This window comes from Eschrichtius robustus, chromosome 2 (genome assembly GCF_028021215.1).
Source record: "Eschrichtius robustus isolate mEscRob2 chromosome 2, mEscRob2.pri, whole genome shotgun sequence".
NCBI classification, from domain to species: domain Eukaryota; kingdom Metazoa; phylum Chordata; class Mammalia; order Artiodactyla; family Eschrichtiidae; genus Eschrichtius; species Eschrichtius robustus.
The window spans coordinates 9,443,248-9,465,287 of NC_090825.1; the positions used below are offsets into that span (position 1 = coordinate 9,443,248).

General features: G+C 42.5%; 1 protein-coding gene across 3 annotated transcripts in view; it reads right to left on the reverse strand.

Moving 5' to 3' along the window:
* The window catches only part of CTNND2 (catenin delta 2), a 779,068-nt gene that overhangs the window by 211,673 nt on the left and 545,355 nt on the right, over positions 1 to 22,040 (reverse strand). For all 3 annotated transcript variants that reach the window (XM_068531918.1, XM_068531937.1, XM_068531926.1), the window contains one exon: positions 13,149 to 13,362. In XM_068531918.1, coding sequence (XP_068388019.1) covers positions 13,149 to 13,362 — 214 coding nt within the window. The remainder of the gene's footprint in view (positions 1 to 13,148; positions 13,363 to 22,040) is intronic.

The window sequence follows — 22,040 nt, forward strand, 5'->3', positions numbered from 1 at the left end:
AAAGTTTAATTTATAAGTCAGGCACGGTAAGAGAATATCCGAATTGCCAGCATCACTACTCTTGCACTTTGAGGCCACTATGAAGTACAATAAGGGTGACTCGAACACAAGCACTGCGATACCCCGACGGTCCATCTGATAACCCAGCCGCCTACTAAGTGACTAATGGGCGGGACACGCTGGACAAAGGGGCGATTCACTTCCGGGCGTGAAGATTTCATCACACTGCTCAGAACGGCACACGATTTAAAACTTATCAGCAGTTGCTTATTTCTGGAATTTTAAAATAATTTCAGACCACGGTTGACTGCAGGTAACTGAAACTGTGGAGGTGAACCCTCGGATAAGGGGAGACTACTGTTCAAACACTACTTTCCTCAGTAAGTCTTTCTTGATCTCTTCGCCTGAGAATTCGCTTTGCTCCTGTAAGTTCTTAGGGCTCTTTCTCGGTGCTTACTTTGTACCCATGTGTCTTCTCTCTCATACTTGACTGACAACTCCTTGGGGACACAGCTCATACCTACATCATTTTTATATTTCATGTCATCCACTTGACCTTGCACACAGGGTTGCTCAGGTATACACTGGAGAACCCAGGAAAGAAAGCGATGGACGGGAAGCCTGCCTGCTAAGGACAATTTCCTCATTTCTCTGGGATTACCGGTCTCTATGATACAGGTCCCAGTGTTAAGAAATCATTTCACAGAGATTCTTCTTCTGGGCATTCCCATGGGGGTGGGGGGCACCTCGTCAATGGCACCCAGCTGCCGTGATGGCAAATGTACCCTCAGTCATGATGGGCAGCCCACTGGAAGAGAAACTCGCTCTGTGAAGATAATTCAGTGCACGCAAACCCAAACAGAAGCTTCTCCCTGCCAGGCTGAGTTTCATCCTCTAAGGCAGGGGTCCCCAACCTCTGGGATCTAATGTCTGATGAGCTGAAGTGGAGCTGATGTAATAATAATAGAAATAAAGTGCACAATAAATGCAAAGCTCTTGAATCATCCCAAAACCATCCCCCTCCTCCCCACCCCCGGTCCGTGGGAAAATTGTCTTCCACGAAACCATTCCCTGGTGCCCAAAAGACTGGGGACTGCTGCTCTAAGGGACAACCAGGAAGGAAGTTTGTTTTGACCATTTCGTGGAGAATAACAATAAAAACATCTGCTGGGAAGGAAACCAGGTGTTGGGCTGGGGATGCAGACATTCTTTAATACTCTCCTCTCCTCCAGGATCAGGTGGGGATTTGTGTTCGTTAACACTAGTTAATGTAATTTTTGTGATAATTGTAGAACAAATAGAGCAAACTCTCAAATATAATTAGGGAAAAGTGCTTCTAATTAACTTGTAACTCGTGGGTTGCAAAGTAGAGCCACAAATCAGTTATGCACTGTCAGACCTAACAAGTAAAACACACTGTACATTTCCATCCGGACAAATAAACAAAGCAAGACACAGTGGCCCTGGCAATACTTTCCTTTGAACCTTCCGACGTGCTGGCGTGCTCTGAAACTTAATTGTAGGTAAGCATGGGTATGTTTCACGTCATCAGCAACCAGTGATCATGGCAGTGAAAAATGAAGACAACCTCAGACAGTCTGGGAACATCCAACACGTTACCTCGGCAGCATGGAAAATGGGGTGCACTCATGCAATAGGCTCAGATGGGTGCACAGAGGTCCTGAGGAAACCCCAAAAGGTTATGCAGGGAAGTAGAGGGCTGTGACAGTGGCAAGCCCCATCCCAGCTCACAGTACCAGCAACAACAGTTGCTTACTGCGGGCTGTAAGTTAGGGAACTGTTATAGGCCATTTCTGCTATGTTTGTTAGAAGTCACCCCACTGTTTCTCTCTCACATGGGCAAGCACATTAGAATAAGCGGTAACCTCAAATTCTTTCTAATTTGCAAAAAATGCTAAATAAGCCACATGTTTTCATAACTCAGTTACTATTAGCAACAAACTGTTCTGGCATCTCTCAAATTACATCCATGCCTCCTAACCCACACTGGTAACTGTTGGCCTGGAGAGAATAGAAAGTGATACTCCTGAAACATCCATGATCATGAGAACTGCTGTCGGATTTTATTAAAAACGTGAAGTCCCAGGCTATTACCATAGAGATCCTGGGCCTGGAAATCTGCATTTGATTGCTGGGGGTGGGGATTGGGAAATCATTGTTGTAAAGCAGACAGGCACGGGAAATAGAGGACCAGGCATGTACCAGAGCCCAGCGGTGACACAGAGCAACTCCTTTAATTCCAGGCTCAGGGGACCCAGCACAATGATTGGTAAGTGGTGGGTACTGAGGAATGTTCGTTCATCCCTTTCGGGGATACAAGAATGCAGAGAACACCCTGATTCTTAGGTTAGGCACACTGAGGAGCAAGAAGAATGTAATACACAGGAAATAATGTGACATGACAGCTTTAGATACACTCACTGGTGTTCTGCCCTATGGAACGTGTAATAAAGAAGGGTTGTAGAACTGATTTACAGTCAACGTCTTATCTTACCATAACATAAGGAAGCATAAACTCCTTTAAAACACTGTATATCAAAATGTCTTGCTCATTGGAACACAGGTGCCACTATCTTGGTCGTTAATAAGACAGCCACACTCTAAAGAATATGATCTATGACGGGAAGAAGGCTGGGTTTCTAAAGACTATGGGACACAGCTGTGTCATCACCTACAACCTTCAGACTTCATTTACGGGAGAGAGAAAGAAACGTCCATCTTAGTGAACACAGCTTTATTTGGGGCTTTTCATTTTTTTAAGCTGAGCTTCATTCCAAGTAATAAATTCCCATCACTTTCTGATCTCCTTAGCCTGCTTCATTTTTCATCACGGTACTTGCCACTCCCTGAATTATAGGTTTATTATCTGTCTTGTCCACTGCAACATAAGCTCTATGGGGGCAGGCCTCTGAGTTCCTAGCTTGAAACATTCTGCAATGGTTCTGTTGATGCATATTGAAATCACACTTAAAGTCTTGCTATAGTTCACTTCTTTACCTTGAAATCAACTGAAATCCACGATCTCTCCCAACTGTGCCCTTTTGCTCTCTTTCTCCATCCAGCTCCCTGGAGCACAGGTACCACCATCTTGGCCATTAGGAGGAATGACATACCCTAGAGATGGTCTCTGGCTAGAAGGTACCTGGGTACTTATTCCTATATCCCAAGCACCTAAACCTCACTGCCACATAGTAGACACTCCACAAGCATTTGTTTAATGAATAAATTAGACCCACGGCCTACAGACCTCCTTCAATCTCTAGGACTAAGAGTAGGGGTGCGCAAGAAGTTAATGGTCTAAATTTCCTAATTTGATTAGGTCTGGTTGGAGAGGAAATCAGAAATCAGAACTAGTGCTGAGGTTTGTTTTTGTCTTTTGGATATATATATATTTGGATATAACTGGGCAATCTACTACAGAGAGAGGTAACCCTGAAAATGGTTAAAATGACAGAGGATAAGAGCAGACATCTCTATAAAAAATGTGTGAGATACAAAGTTGGTTAGGAGATGAGCTGGGGTCAAGAGGCAGACGAAGCACAAACACTGATTTCTTCTCGCCTTCAGGGATCCATTAGAATTCACAGCAATGGGTTGGTGGGGAATGAGTCTTCCCCAGGGCTGTTGTTTCCTTTCTCTGAATGGAGCCCAATTAATGTAAAACACCACACCCCTCACTCATTCTTCCCCAGGAGTGCAGGGGACTGATTCAAATAGTCAGTGGGCACAAGGGGCTTGGATCAGCTCCGTCCTTCTTCCTCTCGGGAATGAGTGGCCACGGGAACTCTGGTTCCCCTGGGCTCCACGGGATGGGTCCCTGGAGGCTGGTAGCAGGGGGAGGAAGGCTGCCCTGGCCCCTCTGCAGCCTGTGCGTTGGTGGATACCTCTGCCTAATTCTGAGCTTCTGGATTAGCAAACCTGCTGGGCAAACAAACCTGCAGCCTGGCCTCAAACCTGACCCCTTACAGTAGGGAGTTGATAAGGTGGCTTCCCTCTTTATTGCCTTCAGAACTTGGCTGTGGAAGAGACGGAGTAATAGAGGGTCCTATGAACTATGACCTGGGTGCCAGCCACTTGCTTTTATGTATAATGTTTTATTAAAACATAGCCACGCCCATTTGTTTACATATTGTCTACAGCTGCTTTCACCCAGTATTAGAACTCAATAGTTGTAGCAGAGACTCTATGGCCTACAAGCTAAAACAGTCACCATCTGGCCCTTTACAGAAAAAGTTTGCCAACTCCTGTTCTGGAATCTAGAGGAATGTTAGAAAAGCACGTCACTGCTAGAGTGCTTTCAGGTTCAAGGGCAAAGGGAAAGTCAAGGGAACGCAGAACTCAATTCCAGCAAGCCATGCTCTCCCTACACACGCTAGGAAGCAGAGTGTCCAACCGAGGAAGCCGGTGTAACAGGTGGAAACTCAGCTGAGTTCTCCTGAAAGGTATGGGGCACGAGCAGAGGGGAATGCTTCGCAGACATGCATCCCATCACAGCGGTTAAAAGGAAGACGTGGATCTCAGGGCCCAGAACACGAACAGAGACAGAGACTTGAGGAGCACAGAGCAGAGGTGCTCCTGGAAGCACCCTTTTCAGCGACATCAACAGTGTCTTCAGGGACTTCCCTGGCGGTCCAGTGGTTAAGACTTCCCCTTCCAATACAGGTGGGTGCGGGTTCGATCCCTGGTCGGGGAGCTAAGATCCCACATGGCTCGTGGCCAAAAAACCAAAACATAAAACAGAAGCAACGTTGTAACAACTTCAATAAAGACTTTAAAAATGGTCTGCATCAAAAAAAAAAAAAAAACTTAAAAAAAAAAAGAAAGAGTGTCTTCAGCCTGGGAATCTTTGGAGGGTGATTCCGCACCCTGCCTGGGGCTAGGCGATTTCACAAAGTACACAGCAGGGAAAGAGCTGTGTGGCGCAGGGTTGAGAGACATCTGTGAACAAGTGAGCGCGGAAGGCATGTCATCAGACGGCACGCACGCCCTCGGCGCAGAGCTGAGACACCCAACTCCCAAAGAGGAAATGAACAGTCAAAGGTTTCAAGCACGTAGGAAGGGAAAGGAGCCCCCTCTGATGACACGTGCTGTGGTGGGTCTGTGCTGTGTTACCCCGCAGAGCTGCAACCACGCCTCCCAGAAGTCCCGTCCCTGCACGTTCCAGGTTGAGGTCGGCAGGGGAGAAATCTGCAGGCAACCTGGAAGGTTCGGGGAAGCAGCAGGCAGTGAGCTCTGGAGGCTGGGGGTCACCGTGCTTCCCCATGTCCTGGGCCAGGCAAAGGGCTATGGCAAAGGGTGCCAGCTGTCGTGCGTCTCTCATGTAGCCAGTGTGAAGCCAAGGAGAGGCAGAAGAGGGTGCCAGGCTGTCCTCACGGGTGCCCGCTGGCCCTCGCTCTCCCCTGCTTTATAATCAGCTTTCCTTCCTCATCTTTACCTGCCGACCTACGTTAACTTCAGCCCCAGCACCAGACACAGAGGTACAGCCTTCCGCAGACTTCTTCACCAGCTCCTGCTGGGATGTCAGGTCTCGTTCTGATAATGAATCCCTTTCTCCATAACACTCAGTCTGCTCATGCTTCTCTGCTCAAACCCCACCTGACACACCTGGTGAAGGCATCTAAATGTTCCAAGAGGGCAGCGACGTATACAATTCCAATTTCCCAAAGAGGGGACTATATGCATGAATGCATAACACCTAGATTAACCTTTTGCTGGGATTTTTTTCTCCTGAGTCAATTTAAGTTCACCCATTGTGGACTCTGGAAGCCGGTACCACCAGACTGGCCTCATCGGACTCACTGAATCCAAGGAGATCTTCATTTACTCATCTTTCCTCTGATACTCTGGTTGGCAAAATAATGGTCCTCCAACAATGTCCACATCCTAACACCCAGAACCTGTGAATACATTACCTTATATGCCAAAAGGGACTCTGAAGCTGCGATTAATTTAAGGATCTTGAGATGAGGAGAGTCTCCTGGAGATGCCGGTGGGCCCAATCTAGTTACGTGGGTCCTTAAAAGCAGGGGACCATTCCAGGCAGCAGTCATGGGAAATGTGACTGTGGAAGACTCACCAGTGATGCCATGTTGCCAGTTTTGAAAGTAGAGGAAGTGGGTCACAGTTAAGGGATGTGGATGGCCTCTAGAAGCTGGAAAAGGCAAGGCCTGTCCCCCCTAAAGTCTCCAGAAAGGAACACAGTCCTGTTGACACCTTGATTTTAGCCATTTTAGCCCAGTGAGACTTGTGTTGGACTTCTAACCTCCAGAACTGGAAGATAATAAATTTGCATTGTTTTAAGGGCTCAATTTGTGGAAATTTGTTGTAGCGGCAATAGATAATCAATAAGGACTTCAGTAAGTGACTGCCATGGCCTTGACTCTGGCTGGTCCTGGGTACCCACCTGTGTCTGGGATAACCGTTCTTGAGGGCCGAGGGTGGCTTCTTTCTTAAAGGTGATGGGCACACGCCAGGGTTCACATCCTTAAACAGTGAGATGAGTGGGAGCTGACACTGAAATAATGCATCTTCTGAGGCCCCTGCAAGTATGTCACCAGTTCCAGTGTGAGGTAGCCCCTGTTGCTGAAGAAACCAAACCCCAGAGAACCCTTCTGGCAGAGACTATGCAGAATAAAGAAGTTGGGGAGGATGGTTTTTACACTTTAGTTAACTTAAGAATTGTGGTCTTTGAACTTTAACTCACAATGCCAAGAGATATTGATTTTTAGGCTTTAATTCCTTTGAACTTTAATGTCTTTGGACTTCCAACATGAAAGTGGATTTAAACTTTGATTTTTAATTTCTCCTTGGGAATTTGGTATTTGGTGGGGATTATATTAAAATTCAAAGCATCTCTACATTGCTGGCATTTCATTACTTGAACGTCTCTGTTCATTTTTATCTTTATGATGATGCTTAACATTATTGCAAAACCTCTGATATGCTATGTTGGATAACATGGCTGGACATTATGTGGGATAAGAAATAAATCTGGGTTTTAATTTTAAATCTTGGGAAGACAGTGACCCCGGATTGACTGAAATCATGTGCTATTCTGACCCATTTCAGTACCGCTTGGTATAATTTATAAAATGCCCACCAGGAGTCCCAGGTGAAGACCAAAAAGCCCCAGGAAGATGGAAGAAAGGCTACTTTGACAAAATGCTTGCCTCCTGCTTTGGAGAGATGAGCCACGCCTCTGGCTGATCATAGGAATAAAATAAGAGAAAAAAAAAAGGCTGGAGGATGTTAGTGGGGAAAATGCTTCTCCTCTGTTCCAATGTCTCCTTCCATAAAGGGTGTTTGTTACACCCCAGAGTTCTTTTGAAATAGTAAGCCCACTGGCTAACAGACACAGAGTAGTGCCTCCAACCTGGCTTCCATCGGCAGTAGAGATAATATTTAGTAATATTTACACTTTGTCTACCAGACTCATGGTTTTGGAGGCTAGAAATCCAAGATCAAGGTGTCAGCAGGCTTGGTTCCTTCTGAGGCTGTGAGGGAGAATCTGACCATGCCTTTCTCCTGGTTTCTGGTGGTTCACTGGGAATCTTTGGTGCTCCTTGGCTTGTAGAAGTATCACCTCGATCTCTGCCTTCATCTTCACATGGCATTCTCCCTGTATGTGTCTGTGTCCAAATTTCCTTTTTTCATAAAGACATCAGCGATATCAGATTAGGGGCCTATCCTACTCTAGCATCCTAACTTAACTAATTACATCTGAGTCACGTTTTGAGGGTCTATGGGTTAGGACTTCAACATACGAATTTTGAGGGCATATAACTCAACTTTGGAGCCCTGTGGAGACTAGGCATTAAATCAAATGACCTAATGCTAGTAAGTAAAATAGTTAAACTGAGGCCTGTCTCCTTAATTAAAAGAAAAGACTATTTGGGTACACAAAGCATAAAATGAAAAAATATACTCTGCTCTTGGAGAAGTAGAACTCTTAAGGACACTTGCTTTCAACCGAAATAAAACTTATTTATTAAGTTTTATGGTTTAATAAAGATTGTTTTATTATGATTTGTAAAGCATTCTGAAATCTTTAGTTGGGCATTTCAAAATTTAGGTTATTTCCATCTTTAGGGAGAGAAAAATTGCATTAGTCAAGCCCAGAGAACAGGCAGCAGTTCTAATCAAGGTTTATTTGCTTAGGAACATTTCAAGTAATGGCCAGCATAAAATAGCTTCAACTGGATTTAAATAAAATTCTGATCATCATCTCACAGTAATTATTGCATAGGAAGAAAATTATTTATTGCAAGGCCTAACAGGCAGTGGCAAAATATATTCTGCTATGAATAGATACTGAAGTGCAAACAGGCAGCTGTTTTTTTTAAGCAAGCATGGTTAGGTGTTGAATGTAAATGCATGTAAATACCTCAATTTTTAACATTTTATTATTGTTCAAACTGTTTGCCAAGGAATACTCAGTAAATAATGTAAAGTTCTGCAAAGTCATTTAGTTCTTTTAGTCTTTTATTGTTTATAATTTGTTGCTCTCGATCCTTCTGGATATAGAGCTTAAGTCTAATCTAAAGTCTGGTTTATAAACATGCTTTATTTTTTTTTTAAATCATTAAAATTGTTCTTTCGAATATTTGTTTACAAAATATCCTAGTTTGTAAATATCTAGAGACGAATTCAAAGCGTCTGTCACCCTCCCTTCCTCTATAATTTTTTTTTCAATGCACACCTGTTTTCACAAATTCACTAACAGGCAGGAAGGAAAATACAACAGAAAAAACTTCGCGTACTAGAGGGAGGGGCCTGGGATGTCTTTATTCCTTGCTGAATGATTAGGTCTGCTGAAGAATTACAAAGGAAGTAATGGGCAGAGTTGTTATGTTTGAATCACTGTTTTTTTGATTCATGCACAAGTCTCTAACCTAATTCCAAAAAGCTTTTGAGGAGGGTCCTTGTGACAACAGAAGTGAAGTGATCCTTTTACCCTCTACTCCACCCTCCAAAGCCATCACCTCTTTTTTTCCCCATAAATTTATTTATTTATTTTTGGCTGCATTGGGTCTTCGTTGCTGTGCGTGGGCTTTCTCTAGTTGCGGCGAGCGGGGCCTACTCTTCGTTGCGGTGTGCGGGCTTCTTGTTGCGGTGGCTTCTCTTGTTGAGGAGCACGGGCTCTAGGCGCATGGGCTTCAGTACTTGTGGCACACGGGCTCAGTAGTTGTGGTTTGCGGGCTCTAGAGAACAGGCTCAGCAGTTGCGGCACACGGGCTTAGTTGCTCCGCGGCATGTGGGATCTTCCCGGACCAGGGCTCGAACCCATGTCCCCTGCGTTACCAGGCAGATTCTTAACCATTGCGCCACCAGGGAAGCCCGCCATCACCTCTTTTTATGCTCGTCTAGTTAAGCTTCTAAAACATGGACACGTTTGCCAGGACATCTCTTTTAATGATTAGCAGCCAGTAACGCCAGGGTGTGACAGTTCACAGCAGGGTCCCCAACCATTACAGCAGGCGCTGGCAGAAGCATCAAGGTGGCTGTGCTGGTGTGGGTTAGCTGACCGCCAAGCCTGCACGTGCAGATGTCCAAGGCTTAGCACACACCCGATGCCCACAGACATCCAAAAGCATTTGAGAAACGAGCAGCTAAGGAATGAGCAAAAGGCCCGCACTCACAGAGGAAGGCTTACTGGAGGAGAAAGTTCATCACACTTGGGCAGAGACTGAAACCGAGCAGGACCCTGTGGGGCTCCTAGGCACAGAAGCCTTTCTGTGTCCCCCCCTCCCCGCCCCGGCCCCGTTCCTTGTTTGTAGGGAACGGACTGCAGCTTCCATGACCTTCCCTGGGTCCCAAAGGGCAGATTCAAACATTTGCTAATCAGAGAAGGGAGGGAACATAGAGACAAGGGAGGAACAGCCAAGAATCAAGAGTGCAGCATTGGGGCAGGGCACTGGTTCACCTCAAGGAATATACATAACGATATCTTTTGAGCTCTTTATAGAACTAAAACCCCCAATAAATGGAAGATGCCAGCATTCTTCATTCTAGAGAAGACCACCTGAGGCCAGATTAAAAGGAACCAGAGAAGCTCATCAAGAAGATCACCTGAGACCAGATGAAAGGAGTGCAGGCCCTGCACACACCCTAATCTTATCAGCAACCCCACCTTTGAACTATGGCTATAAAACTCCTCACCAAATCCCCCTGGGTTAGGATGCACGGGGACACACAGGAGCCTGCTGTGTCCCCTTGGCCTGGCAAAGCAATAAAGCTATTCTTTTCTACTTCACCCAAAACTCTGTCTCCGAGATTCGATTCGGCACCGGTGCACAGAAGCTGAGTCCAAGACTCTCAGAGGAGAGGAAAGAGGATAACGCATAAGAGAAATGAAGGACTGGATAACCTTGAAGTTAAATTGGGTTGGCGATACTAAAATCGTGGCTTCTCAAAGCTCTGCGGGAGCCAGCGGAATCCCAGCTCTCGCAGCTCACTTTGGCGGTTGACCGTGGCTGGTGCTGAGGATGAAAATGACTCTCTAAGCCTCTCGGCGGTGAATCCCTTCGCCTCATTTGACTTTTTCTTCAGGCAGTCGAGTCAGCTTTGGCTAGATTTGCATCTTGCCGCTCCGTTTAAATGGAAATCAGCGAGCCTGGCAGGCTTCCAGGCGGCCCCAGGTTTCCACCAGCGTGGAAACTTAGAAGGCTTTGTCACTAAAGACTGACCTGCGGCGGCGATTCCTTCCATGCTGGATTGCTCTCCTAGATGCTTGCCTCGGACTTCCTTTCCTAGAGGGGTAGCTTGGCCAACGTGCTTGTTGTTTTTCAACAGCATCCACCATGGCAATTCCCAAAACCAGGAGCTTCAGCCAGTCTAAATGTTTTGACAACCTAGTTTTCTTTGAAAAAGGTGAAATTCATGCCTGAAGTTCAGCCGGGCACAATAAGACCCTGCCTCTGGAAAGGCAGAAAACATCTATTGAAGTAGCAACCACTGTCACCCTGAATCCATTCGGCTCTGATGGCTTGGATGGCGTCATAGCAGAAGACAGCATTTTTTGTAGGAGAGAGTCTGGGCCACAAGCTCATGCTGATGAGGAAACAGTGGGTCATGATTTGATAATGGGTGCAAACTTTTGTTCTTCTCAAAAGGAGCAGAATAAGAGGCATACGTTTTCTAGGTATAACAAGTCCAAGCATCTTTCCTACAGCCGAAGCTTCACCAGGAAAGGAAACTTGTGGACATTCTGAAGAGTTTATCTGCCTTTGATGTTTCCAAATGGGGCTCACAGAGAAATTTTTGATGCTGCTCAGGGGCACATAATGAGTGACACCCAGCATCTGTCAGAAGCAGGGCTAAAGGCAAGGGAGGAGCCAGCCTTCGTTTCTTTCATAGCAGCTTCAAATATCACAAGAAGCGCAGGACGTGCTGTGGTAGACAGCGTCATGGGGCACAGGCACTGCTGCCATCTCCTTTCTGATTGAAGCCATCAACACCTCAACCTTTTGCATGGGGCTGAGTTTCTCTGGCAATGAGATAAGCCATCACAGAGAGTGCTTCAAGACAAGGGATTTGTGCTGGAGCAAATCCAAATTTTGGTAGAGTCCAATTCTTTTCAAATCATGAAATGGATGCGTAAGTACACAGCAGGGTGTTCCTTTAGTTGTGTTGGCCTCATACATCCACTGGCAAGGAAACCAATGCACAGAAGCACCATGGTGTTTGTTTTCCATCAAGCACGTTGAGTCCTTTCACTTGCAGGCATTTCCAATTTAAACATGATCCATAAAAATAAGCACAGGTGTTCATAACTTTAATGGCAGGGTATGCTTTCAGTTATTTCACTCATCCCCAAACTATCCTACACATCATAATATGTGCATAACAACAGTTTTTCCTTCCCTGACCATGTCACCCCATGCTACTTTAGTGTGAAACATTACTATCACAACACAACCTTTGACAACTTTTTTTTTCCCCACAAAGACAATCCTCCACTTAGAGAAAGAAAAAAGAAAAAACAAAAGGAAAAAAAAACTGGGAGTCTAGTTCTAATTTAGCTAAGAGTGCAAAGGAGATGTGACAATAATCTTAAAGGGTGTAAGTTAAAGAAAATATGCTGCAGCTGGGAGTCCTGACCCAAGAATGAACAAATATTTATGACTCTAGCTTCGGTAATGTATTTTCTTAAATGAGCAGGTGTGCATATGCTCATCAGCATAGTTTCAAGGAACTTTTAGAGTCGAGACAGAAGGTCAGTGGAATCATGGATAATTAAAAGATCCTTCTCTGAGAGTCAACCTTGCAATCCCCTTGCCAAATACTTGAAGGAGTACTTTGATGAGCCAGAAAACAACTATCACATAGAACAGCAATATATGCATTTATATATATAATCAAGAAGAGTGATTTGAAATTCTGTACCGAGACCACCGATACCCATAGCCCTCCAACAAGTAAAACTGCACATTTAAAAAGTGAGGGGCGATAGCAAATGACTAATGTTTCCTGTATCCATACATATTCCACAAAGGCATGTGCTAAATGCTTTACATTTTTTCATTGATTAATCCTATGGCTCTATACGGTAGTTACCATAATTATGTCCATTTCACAAAACTCCAAAGTCCTATGCTCATGGAAAGGCTTTCTCTCATGATCACTTGTGAGAAATTCCTTAATCTGTAATATTATATAACCTGGGGGCTTTTACTAGGCATAAATATTTTATCCAAGAAATTAACTGCTAAGTACAATAAGCTCTCTATCGTTAACCACACTCCAAGCCAGAAATATACACCTGATTACCAATAACTCACATGCCCTGTCCTTTCACCAATTATGATTAATGTCATTCTAATCATGACCCATGGGCACTGTAAGATGTCAACTACTTCTAAATCAAATGACAAAGACTGAAATACGGTCATTGAATTTTAGGAGGGTTATGTTTACTGGATGCTAGTTATTTAATATGACCCATCTACCGGCGTGACACCTGATACCCTTTCATTCACGTTTGTTATTTACAGAGACACATCGGGACGACTGGTGTTATTAGCTCTCAGAGAGGCCGGGACCATAATACTTGGTGAGCACATTGTGACCGTGCTGGATGATGGGAAATTTATCTGAGAGTCAGTCATGCCGTTAATAAGGATTCTGACCTGTGACCAGCTCCCGGATCTCCAAGTCGGTGGTCTTGCGGAGCAACCTGACCAGCGCCGGGATGCCGCCACAGTTCTTCAGGGCGATTTTATTGTCATCGTTGGCTTTCCCATACACCAAGTTTCTCAACGCCCCACAGGCACTACGGTGGACTTCCGTCATCCGGTGGTCCAGCAGGTCCACCAGGAGCTGAATACCTCCTTGTCTCCTTATCTGAAAGAGCAAAGGAGAAAGGAAGGTTGCCTTAGAGAGGATGATTTCACTATTTAAACCCCAACAGGTTTCCCATATGAGGTAGTTGCTATCAATACAATTAATTACGCTGAACTGAATGAAGGCCTTTTACAAAGTGAAAAGAAAACAAATTATTGCTCTCTTTAGATTCTGTTGCTTTTACTTGTTTTAATATCCTACCAATAAAAATTCAAATGCATTTCCTTTCGAGGCGCAGAATTTTGAAAAGGTGATTTTAACCTCCCAATGGGTGTCTCAGCCATTTCTCTCTATAAAAATATGCCACGGGCTTCCCTGGTGGCGCAGTGGTTGAGAATCTGCCTGCTAATGCAGGGGACACGGGTTCGAGCCCTGGTCTGGGAGGATCCCACATGCCGCGGAGCAACTGGGCCTGTGAGCCACAACTACTGAGCCTGTGCATCTGGAGCCTGTGCTCCTCAACAAGAGAGGCCGCGACAGTGAGAGGCCCGTGCACCGCGATGAAGAGTGGCCCCCGCTTGCGGCAACTAGAGAAAGCCCTTGCACAGAAACGAAAACCCAACATAGAAATCAATCAATCAATCAATAAATCTTTAAAAAAAAAAATGCCACATACTCAGGACATGAAGCAGATGGACGGGCAAAAGAATGCTTCTCACTCCTAAGACTTATTAAATGTAACCGCTGTCTTAAAGGGCCGCAGGATTGCTGTACAAAATGTGAAAATTATGCTTAATAGGGGAATGCTCCCAACCTTTCAAAGGAACCAGAAGCCAAATGAAAAACCAGAAATGACACAAGTCTTTTCATCTGAGAAGACCTGGAAACTAAGAATGTCACCCACAATGGCAGCTGGTCTGAACACTAGGACCAAGTCATGTTCTGCGTAACGTAGGTATTTGATTAATAACAACAGTAAAATAATATTACATTTGGGTGTTCTTTTTACCCAAAGAAAATGTTTTTTTTTTTTATTTTAAATAAGTAAATGAAAAAAAAAGAAGCCCTTGCGCTATGTTTCCAGATGTGTTTTCTCCTTGCTGTCCTTTAATAGCCAGACCCATTTCAAAATTTAGACTGCAAACAAATTGTCTAGTTAACATACAGACCATTTCATGGAGTTTTCATTAGCAGAGCTGTATTTGAATATTTCTGCATTTGGAAGAAGAATACATACAATTCACTCAGTAATACTCAGTAATATTCTTTCCTTTTTTTAACCTCAATATCCCTCAGGGGTTGAAGAATTATAATTTGGCATGAATGGATATAATCTGACACCTTCCCTACTTAGTTTTCTGATTACAGAAAACTCATTCATCCCATAGATGTGCAGGGGCACAGGGCTGGATCCCCAGACTCTTTCAACGGTGCTCCAGTGCCATGCTCTCCAGGAGGCCACTCAGCTACACTATTTAAAATTGCCATCTGAATCACACCACCTCCCTAATCCAGCAGTCTTGTTTCACCTTAATCTATCATAGAATCCTTCATAGCATTTGTCCTAACTTCTTTATTACGTTTCTTGTTATTGTCTGTCTTCTGCTAGAATGTATATTCTTGGAAGGCAAGTCTCTTTGTCTTGTTCATTGGTAGATCCCCGTCCCTCTTCCAAGTGCAATCAATGCCAGGCACATAGTAGAAGTTCAGTAAGTATTTGAGTAAATGCGGAGGGAGCGTGGATTACTTGTTACAGCAGTGTTTCTTTCTCAGGTCAGCTAACTCAAAACTGAGTAATATTCCTCTTTAAAGGAAAACAAAACAAACAAAAAGCCCTTTTGTAAACATCTAAGAATGTCTCCAAGGGGCTACTGCAGCTCTTCTGGGACCAGCTTACAAAAAAATGAGGATGCATGTCTCACACATAAAGTGGACCATCTCATGATTCAGAATATGCCTGGAGGAATTATTTTCACCCATCAACCAAATGAAAACAGAGCAAGCTGAAATCCTCCCAGAACTCATGGACTCTAAGTCCCTAATTTAGAAAATATGACTGTGGTATCACACCTCCTGTGAGATCAGGACCAGGGACAGAGGAGAGGAGACCTCCACACACCTCCACCCCCAGAGGGGGGCAGGGGTGTAGAGACAGGCGTTCATGTCCCCAAGGTGCCTGTACAGTCTGCATTGGTGACAGCACCGGTGGAAGGTGGCTAAAGGGACCATTGGGGCAATTAGAAAAAGCTACCAAAGGATCAGAAAACCACTTTTTCTCAACTTACAGTTTGACCCAGGGCCTGCTTGGCACTCACCCAAGAGAGATGAAGTCTATTGCTATACACGTGTCCCGTAAATACATCTGAGCTTTAACACATGCATTTTATTTTTATTTCCATTTGTACAAAAAAGGTTAAACTATGAATGTCATTTTCTCAATGTGTTTGTGTTTGCATGTATGTGCTGTACGTTAAAATTATCTAGGTTCAATTATTTTAATAATGATGAAACTATTATAAAAGTGGTTATAAAGCCATTCTTACAGTTCACCAATTGGTTACGTATTAAAGGTAAATGGTACAGTAAATCCATCTCTCTACCTTAGTTATTCTGTATATTATAGTTAAGATTCCTAATTTATGATAATATATTTCCCATTTATATAACTTAATGAATTAAGCTATTAAAATACTATTCCAAAGCTTTAAAAGGGAAAATGTATTCAAAATGAAGGCAATATCAATTCTTAATGTATGAGAAAATGCTGTTTTCAGTGTGACCCTAATGAATGCCATATATCCAAATTTATAATAAAACCTTCAATCCTATTTTAACCCATTTAGAGCAACACAAATAAGATGATAAACTTTTTCATTTGCTCTTATTTTGAGGGTCACCGGATCATCAATATAAAAAAACTTTTGTTTTATTGGGACTGAATTTTACCTAAGCATATGAGAATCCTACTTCAGTTTTCTGAAGCCAAACATTCGTCAGAGTTGACCGTCACAGACGTGAATGTGATGGTCAGATCCTTGGTTCTGCCCCCTCCTGCAGCCTCCCCGCTCCCAGCAGGACCCGAAAGAGAGCCATAGGGCAGACTTTCCATTCTCTTGCAGGGTCTTTATTCCTTGCAGGACCTCTGGTGGTATGGATGGGTCCAATGCTGCCCTCTTCACTTCCCCTCTGCTTTTCCCCTGGATCCTCCCTCTCTTCAACTTCTCCTGGCATCCAATTCTTCTAGTTTCTTCTTGTGTCCAACCTTAAACTCTTATAAGGCTCCAAACAAACCCACTGTAAACATTAACAAAGTACAATTCTCTTTGAAAGATGATCAGGGGAAACTCTCCTTTTTAAAAAGGTACCTTTACTTCCTCTCCCACTATTTTTCTTTAAAGCAGTCTATTTTTCTTTAATCCTCCCCGTCGATCACTCCACATCCAAGAGGCGGGGCCCTTGTTTTGGTCCCCGTGCTGTCATTTCAGGCCAGTGCACCCTTTCTTCTTCCTGCCTTCATTATCCTCATGCGGAATTCTTCAAAAGTCAAACCTTAAAAAATTCTAGGTTTACTATTATTGAAACCAAGTCAATAGAATACTATATAATATTATATCCAATCTCTACAAATCATAACAAAATCAAATCCACTAGCAGAATGCCTGTCATAGAGTGCTGAGTCCATAAATATGGATCAGATGAGTGGTAGAATGGTACAGTGCTTATCGTATGTCAGTTTCCTTCTCTCTCTTTAAAAAGTTTTTTTTAATAGACGTTATTTTTCAGAGCAGTTTTTTGTTCACAGCACATTCGAGCAGAAAGTACAGAGATTTGCCATGTACCACTGTCCTTACACATGCACGGTCTCCTCCATTACCAACATCCTCCCCAGAGCCCTACATCTGTTACAATCTGTGCACGTACACTGACACACCATTATCACCCAAAGTACACAGTTTACATTAGGGTTCACTCTTGGATGTTGTACAGTCTGTGGGTCTTGATAAATGTATAATGACATGTATCCACCATTATAGTGTCACATAGAATAATTTCACTGCCCTAAAAGCCCTCTTTGCTCTGCCTGTTCATTCCCCCCCACCTCCTCGCTAACCCCTGGAGAAATCACTGATCTTTTTATGGTCTCCACGGTTTTGCCTTTTCTAGAATGTCATCGAGTGGGATCATCCAGTAAGCAGCCTTTTCAGACTGGCTTCTTTCACCTAGTGTATGCATTTAAGATTCCTCCATGTCTTTGCACGGTTTTGACAGCTCGTGTTTTTTTAGTGATGAATCACATTTCACCGTCTAGATGTAACGTAGTTGATCCATTCACCTACTAAAAGACATCTTGGTTGCTTCTAAGTTTTGACAATTAGGAAGAAAGCTGCTATAAACATCTGTGTGCAAGTTTCTGTGAGGACATCAATTTTTAACTCCTTTGGGTAAATACCAAAGAGAGCTACTGCTGGGTTGTACAGTGAGAGGATGTTTAGTTTCGTAAGAAACCACCAAACTTTCTTCCAAGTGGCTGTACCATTTTGCATTCCACCAGCAGTGAATGAGAGTTCCTGTTGCTACACCTCCTCGCCATCATTTCGTGTTGTCAGTGCTCTGCATTTTGGCCATTCTACTAGGTTGTAGTAGTATCTTATTGTTGTGTTTCTTTCTCTTTTCATTCTGACTGTGTGATTCCAATTTATTTACATTAATACAAATGATTGAAAAAAAACTATCAATACTGAAATACATATAGGGAAACAATAGCTTGAGTTGGATCTGGACTGAACAAATCTCACATCTCCTACTTTCTTGAACTTGACAGGGAATGACTGGAAAGGGCTTTTCATACATAATCTGATTAGACTATCTTAAATTAGTTTATTAAATGATTCTTTGATACATGGTCCACTTTAGTTCCTGTGCCAATAGCTCATGTTTATTTCTCTGCTAAGCTGTGAACTTCAGGAATTTAGATGGAGAGAGTAATCTATATAAGAAGTAAGAAAGTTGGAGGCTGATGAACCCCATACCCAGGGGAAATAAAAATGAATTAACCAATCAAACAAAGCAAAACTTCGCCCTGCTACCTGTCGTTTTAGGTTGTTTACAAAGAGAACCTCCTTAAACCTAATGTAGACAGTCTCTTGGGGATGAAAGCTGGGATGTATGCGCAAAGAATCAGTAAAGCTCATCCAGTTTGCACCAGGGAAGAATGAAAAGAGCTTACATACCTTTGCTATCCAGTCCACTGTTTAAAAGAGCTTTTTTCAATTTAAACTCTGGAACTAAGATTATCTAAAAATCATTCAGGAGTAGGATGCAATGGTTTTCTTCTTTGTCCTTTCATAACAAGGCAGAATATAATATATATAAAACCCTTTTAATTCAGAAAACAAATGGTTGGGCCATTAAATTAAATACAAGAAAAATGCGAGTAATGCAATAACACCCATTGCAAAAAATGGGGCCTCACCATTTAATGGATCTGGTGCTCTTAACATTATCTGCATTTATTGAGAAGAAACTATATTTACCAAATGAATTAGCTATTATCATTAAGTTGATATCAACATCGATGAATAATTTAGAACATACCCAAGTAAAGCAGTGTGTGTATGTTAATGACAGCCTTCATAAAATTTTAATGACGATGATGACGCATTATCGGGTGGAAAAGTTATCAGGGAACAGGATTCCTCTTGGGAGGTACCTGTCTTCATTTAGAAAAATAGTATGAAAGGTTAGTTTGAGGATAGTGAGACCCTGAGGGCATGGGCTACAGGTGTTCATGGCAACAAAAGAGATTGCTCGCCTACTCTGCATTTAAAAGGGAGAGGAATTTGGAGCTGGGATTAGAAGAGAGAAGAGACTGGAGTAGCCTTTTGTTAACCTTCTGGTTGGTGAGATAAGGACCTCAAACAGCTAAGGACCTGGGTATACATTTCTCTGCCTCTCTGGGATCTAGTCCACTGGAAGCAAAATGGATATATTTTCGTGCCTCTGGTTTCGTGCTAAAAGAAACTAGGCTGGACCTGAGGTGCAAAGTAAATTTAAATCCTAGTCTGCAGGACTAAGAACACATAGTACTTCCTCTTGCTCTAGATATTTATGATCAAGGCACAATGTCTGGGAACTGGTTTATAGAAAGCTGACTAAAAAGAAGTACTCAGTGATTTCAGTAAATTTCCAATTAACTGTTATTTTTCAATGGTGTTGGTTAGAAAAATTGGCAAAAAAGATACAGTTGTTTTATATTCCTTATGAATGTTTAAAAATTAAGTAACTTTCTCTGCTTAAAAAGCTACTGGAAGATACAAAGTTTGTAGATCTGAAACCAGAGGCTTAACCAGAGGTAACTGAATCTCACTGTCAACTTTGATGCAGAAATTGCAAGGTTATCAGTTTGTAAAATACATATTTTACCTCAACGAACTCCACCTCTCGTCCTCATAGTTAAGCCATTGGAGTTTCTGTATAATTTGAGTTGATGTATGTACATGCAGTTGCCTCTGAGTAAAATAGAAGGACAATTCTTAAAGGCTAAAATCGTTTTCGGTTTTATGATAGAAACTATTTTTGAGAAGTTTGAGAGAAAATACATCTCTCTCTACAGTTGTGGGAAACGATCTACTTTCTCCATTCAACAGGTAAACCAAGATGAATTATGTTTCTTTTTAAATTATGTTTTAGAAAGAGGGTCTATTGTGTTTTGGTGGTGCTGGCTATGAAGCTGGAGCAACTGGCTTCAAATCATCCCTCCTTCTCTTAAAACCCGTGTACCCCGAGGCAAGTTACTTAAATGTCTGTAAAACATGAACAAAATGTGAACCTGTCTCATAGGGTTGTTTTTAGGATTAAATGAAATCTCAAATGTGAATTGTTTAACAATGAGCTCAGTAAATATCTGTCAAGGAACTACCCACTGTATCAACTTGTTAAAGGATGTTCTTAATTGACTTATTACCTGGTCAATATATGACTCAACTTAATAATATGCTTATATAACATATGATAGAATCAGTGAAAGGCATATAATTCAGAGTTATAACTTCACCAATTTCGTTGAGTGTATAAACTGAATATTATTGAATATGTCATTAATCCATTCTGGTATACAACTAATGAGATTATATAAGGGATATATTTATTCTAGAATGAGCTGTGTGAATTGTATTGGTCATGTTTAAGAAATAATATCAAAGTCTGCTGTATCAATATTGAACCCCTGAGATATTTTGCTAGATATATTTCCAAGGGAAGTACAGTGAATTAATGATCTATATTTTAAGAAGAACAGAAATGCAATAGTTTTTCTTGTTAGAGTAACTGAATTGACCAGGAAAAAAAATAAGGCATTCAAAATAATTTTGAGGTGATACTAGTTCTGGGAAAAAGAGAATTTTTTTTTTCCTGAAATATAGAGAGAATTATTAGGCAAAAAGAGAGAAGGACCATGTTTTGATTTTAACAAATTAGCCTCTAATAAACATAAAAAAATGCAACCAGCAGCAAAACATATAACCAGTAACAAGTTAAATGACTGTGAAGGTTCTAGTTTCATGTAGATTTTCCCAGATGCTACTCATGTGCCATGATGTAGGATGAGTAGGGGTTTCGGTTTCATCTCTGTGTCTAGCAGAAAGCTCTTTGGTGTTTTTTTTTTTTTTTTTGAAACTGACATGGAAAGAATAAACAAGTCTACAACTACATTATTATTGTTATGTGAGTTCCCTTATTTTTCCAATCCAAAGGCCCCTACACTCCTAGATTCTTTGTCACCCTGGACAGATTTCCAAATCCAGCTCCCACCCCACTGAACTTGACCTCAGCTGGCAGTGAAGACCATCACAGAGGTAACCGCATGAACATATAACAAAATGGTAGGGGAGAATCTGAACATGTTTTCCCTTTTTAAAAAAAATTTTTACTTATTTATTTTTTATAAATTTATTTATTTTATTTTATTTATTTTTTGCTGTGTTGGGTCTTCGTTGCTGCGCACGGGCTTTCTCTAGTTGCGGCGAGCGGGGGTTACTCTTCATCGCGGTGTGCAGGCTTCTCATTGCGGTGGCTTCTCTTGTTGCCGAGCACGGGCTCTAGGCACACGGGCTTCAGTAGCTGTGGCTCGCGGGCTCAGTAGTTGTGGCTCGCAGGCTCTAGAGCGCAGGCTCAGCAGTTGTGGCGCACGGGCTTAGTTGCTCCACGGCATGTGGGATCTTCCCGGACTAGGGCTCGAACCCGTGTCCCCTGCATTGGCAGTCGGATTCTTAACCACTGCGCCACCAGGGAAGCCCACCTTTTTTTTTTTTTTAACTATCCTCAATTTAAGAGAAGTAGCTGATATTGTACGAGTTATGTATTAGTAAAATGTTCCTGTCCATATCTCTGGTTAAAGAAAACTATTTCCCATCAAAATCTCTGAAATGATCTGTTTTACAGCAGTTTGAACATTCACGTTCTCATCACCCTCATTATCCTATCATTTAAAGAGATAAAGGTAAAAGGGGAAAAGCCCTTTCTTTTGGTCTGAACGTGAATCATTATTCCACCCAGCGACGCATTTTACAAGACACTTTAAAAGGAAAAAAACACCTGAATCATTGCAAACAAATTACATATACCAGAGTCCTTGGCCCTTTCGATTCCCCTCTTGTTAACTGATATCATAAACAGAGAAGTTTTCTAGACGTTCCCCCATTGCAGAATGAAATACAGTCAGTCTAAGTGGATGAAAAGCC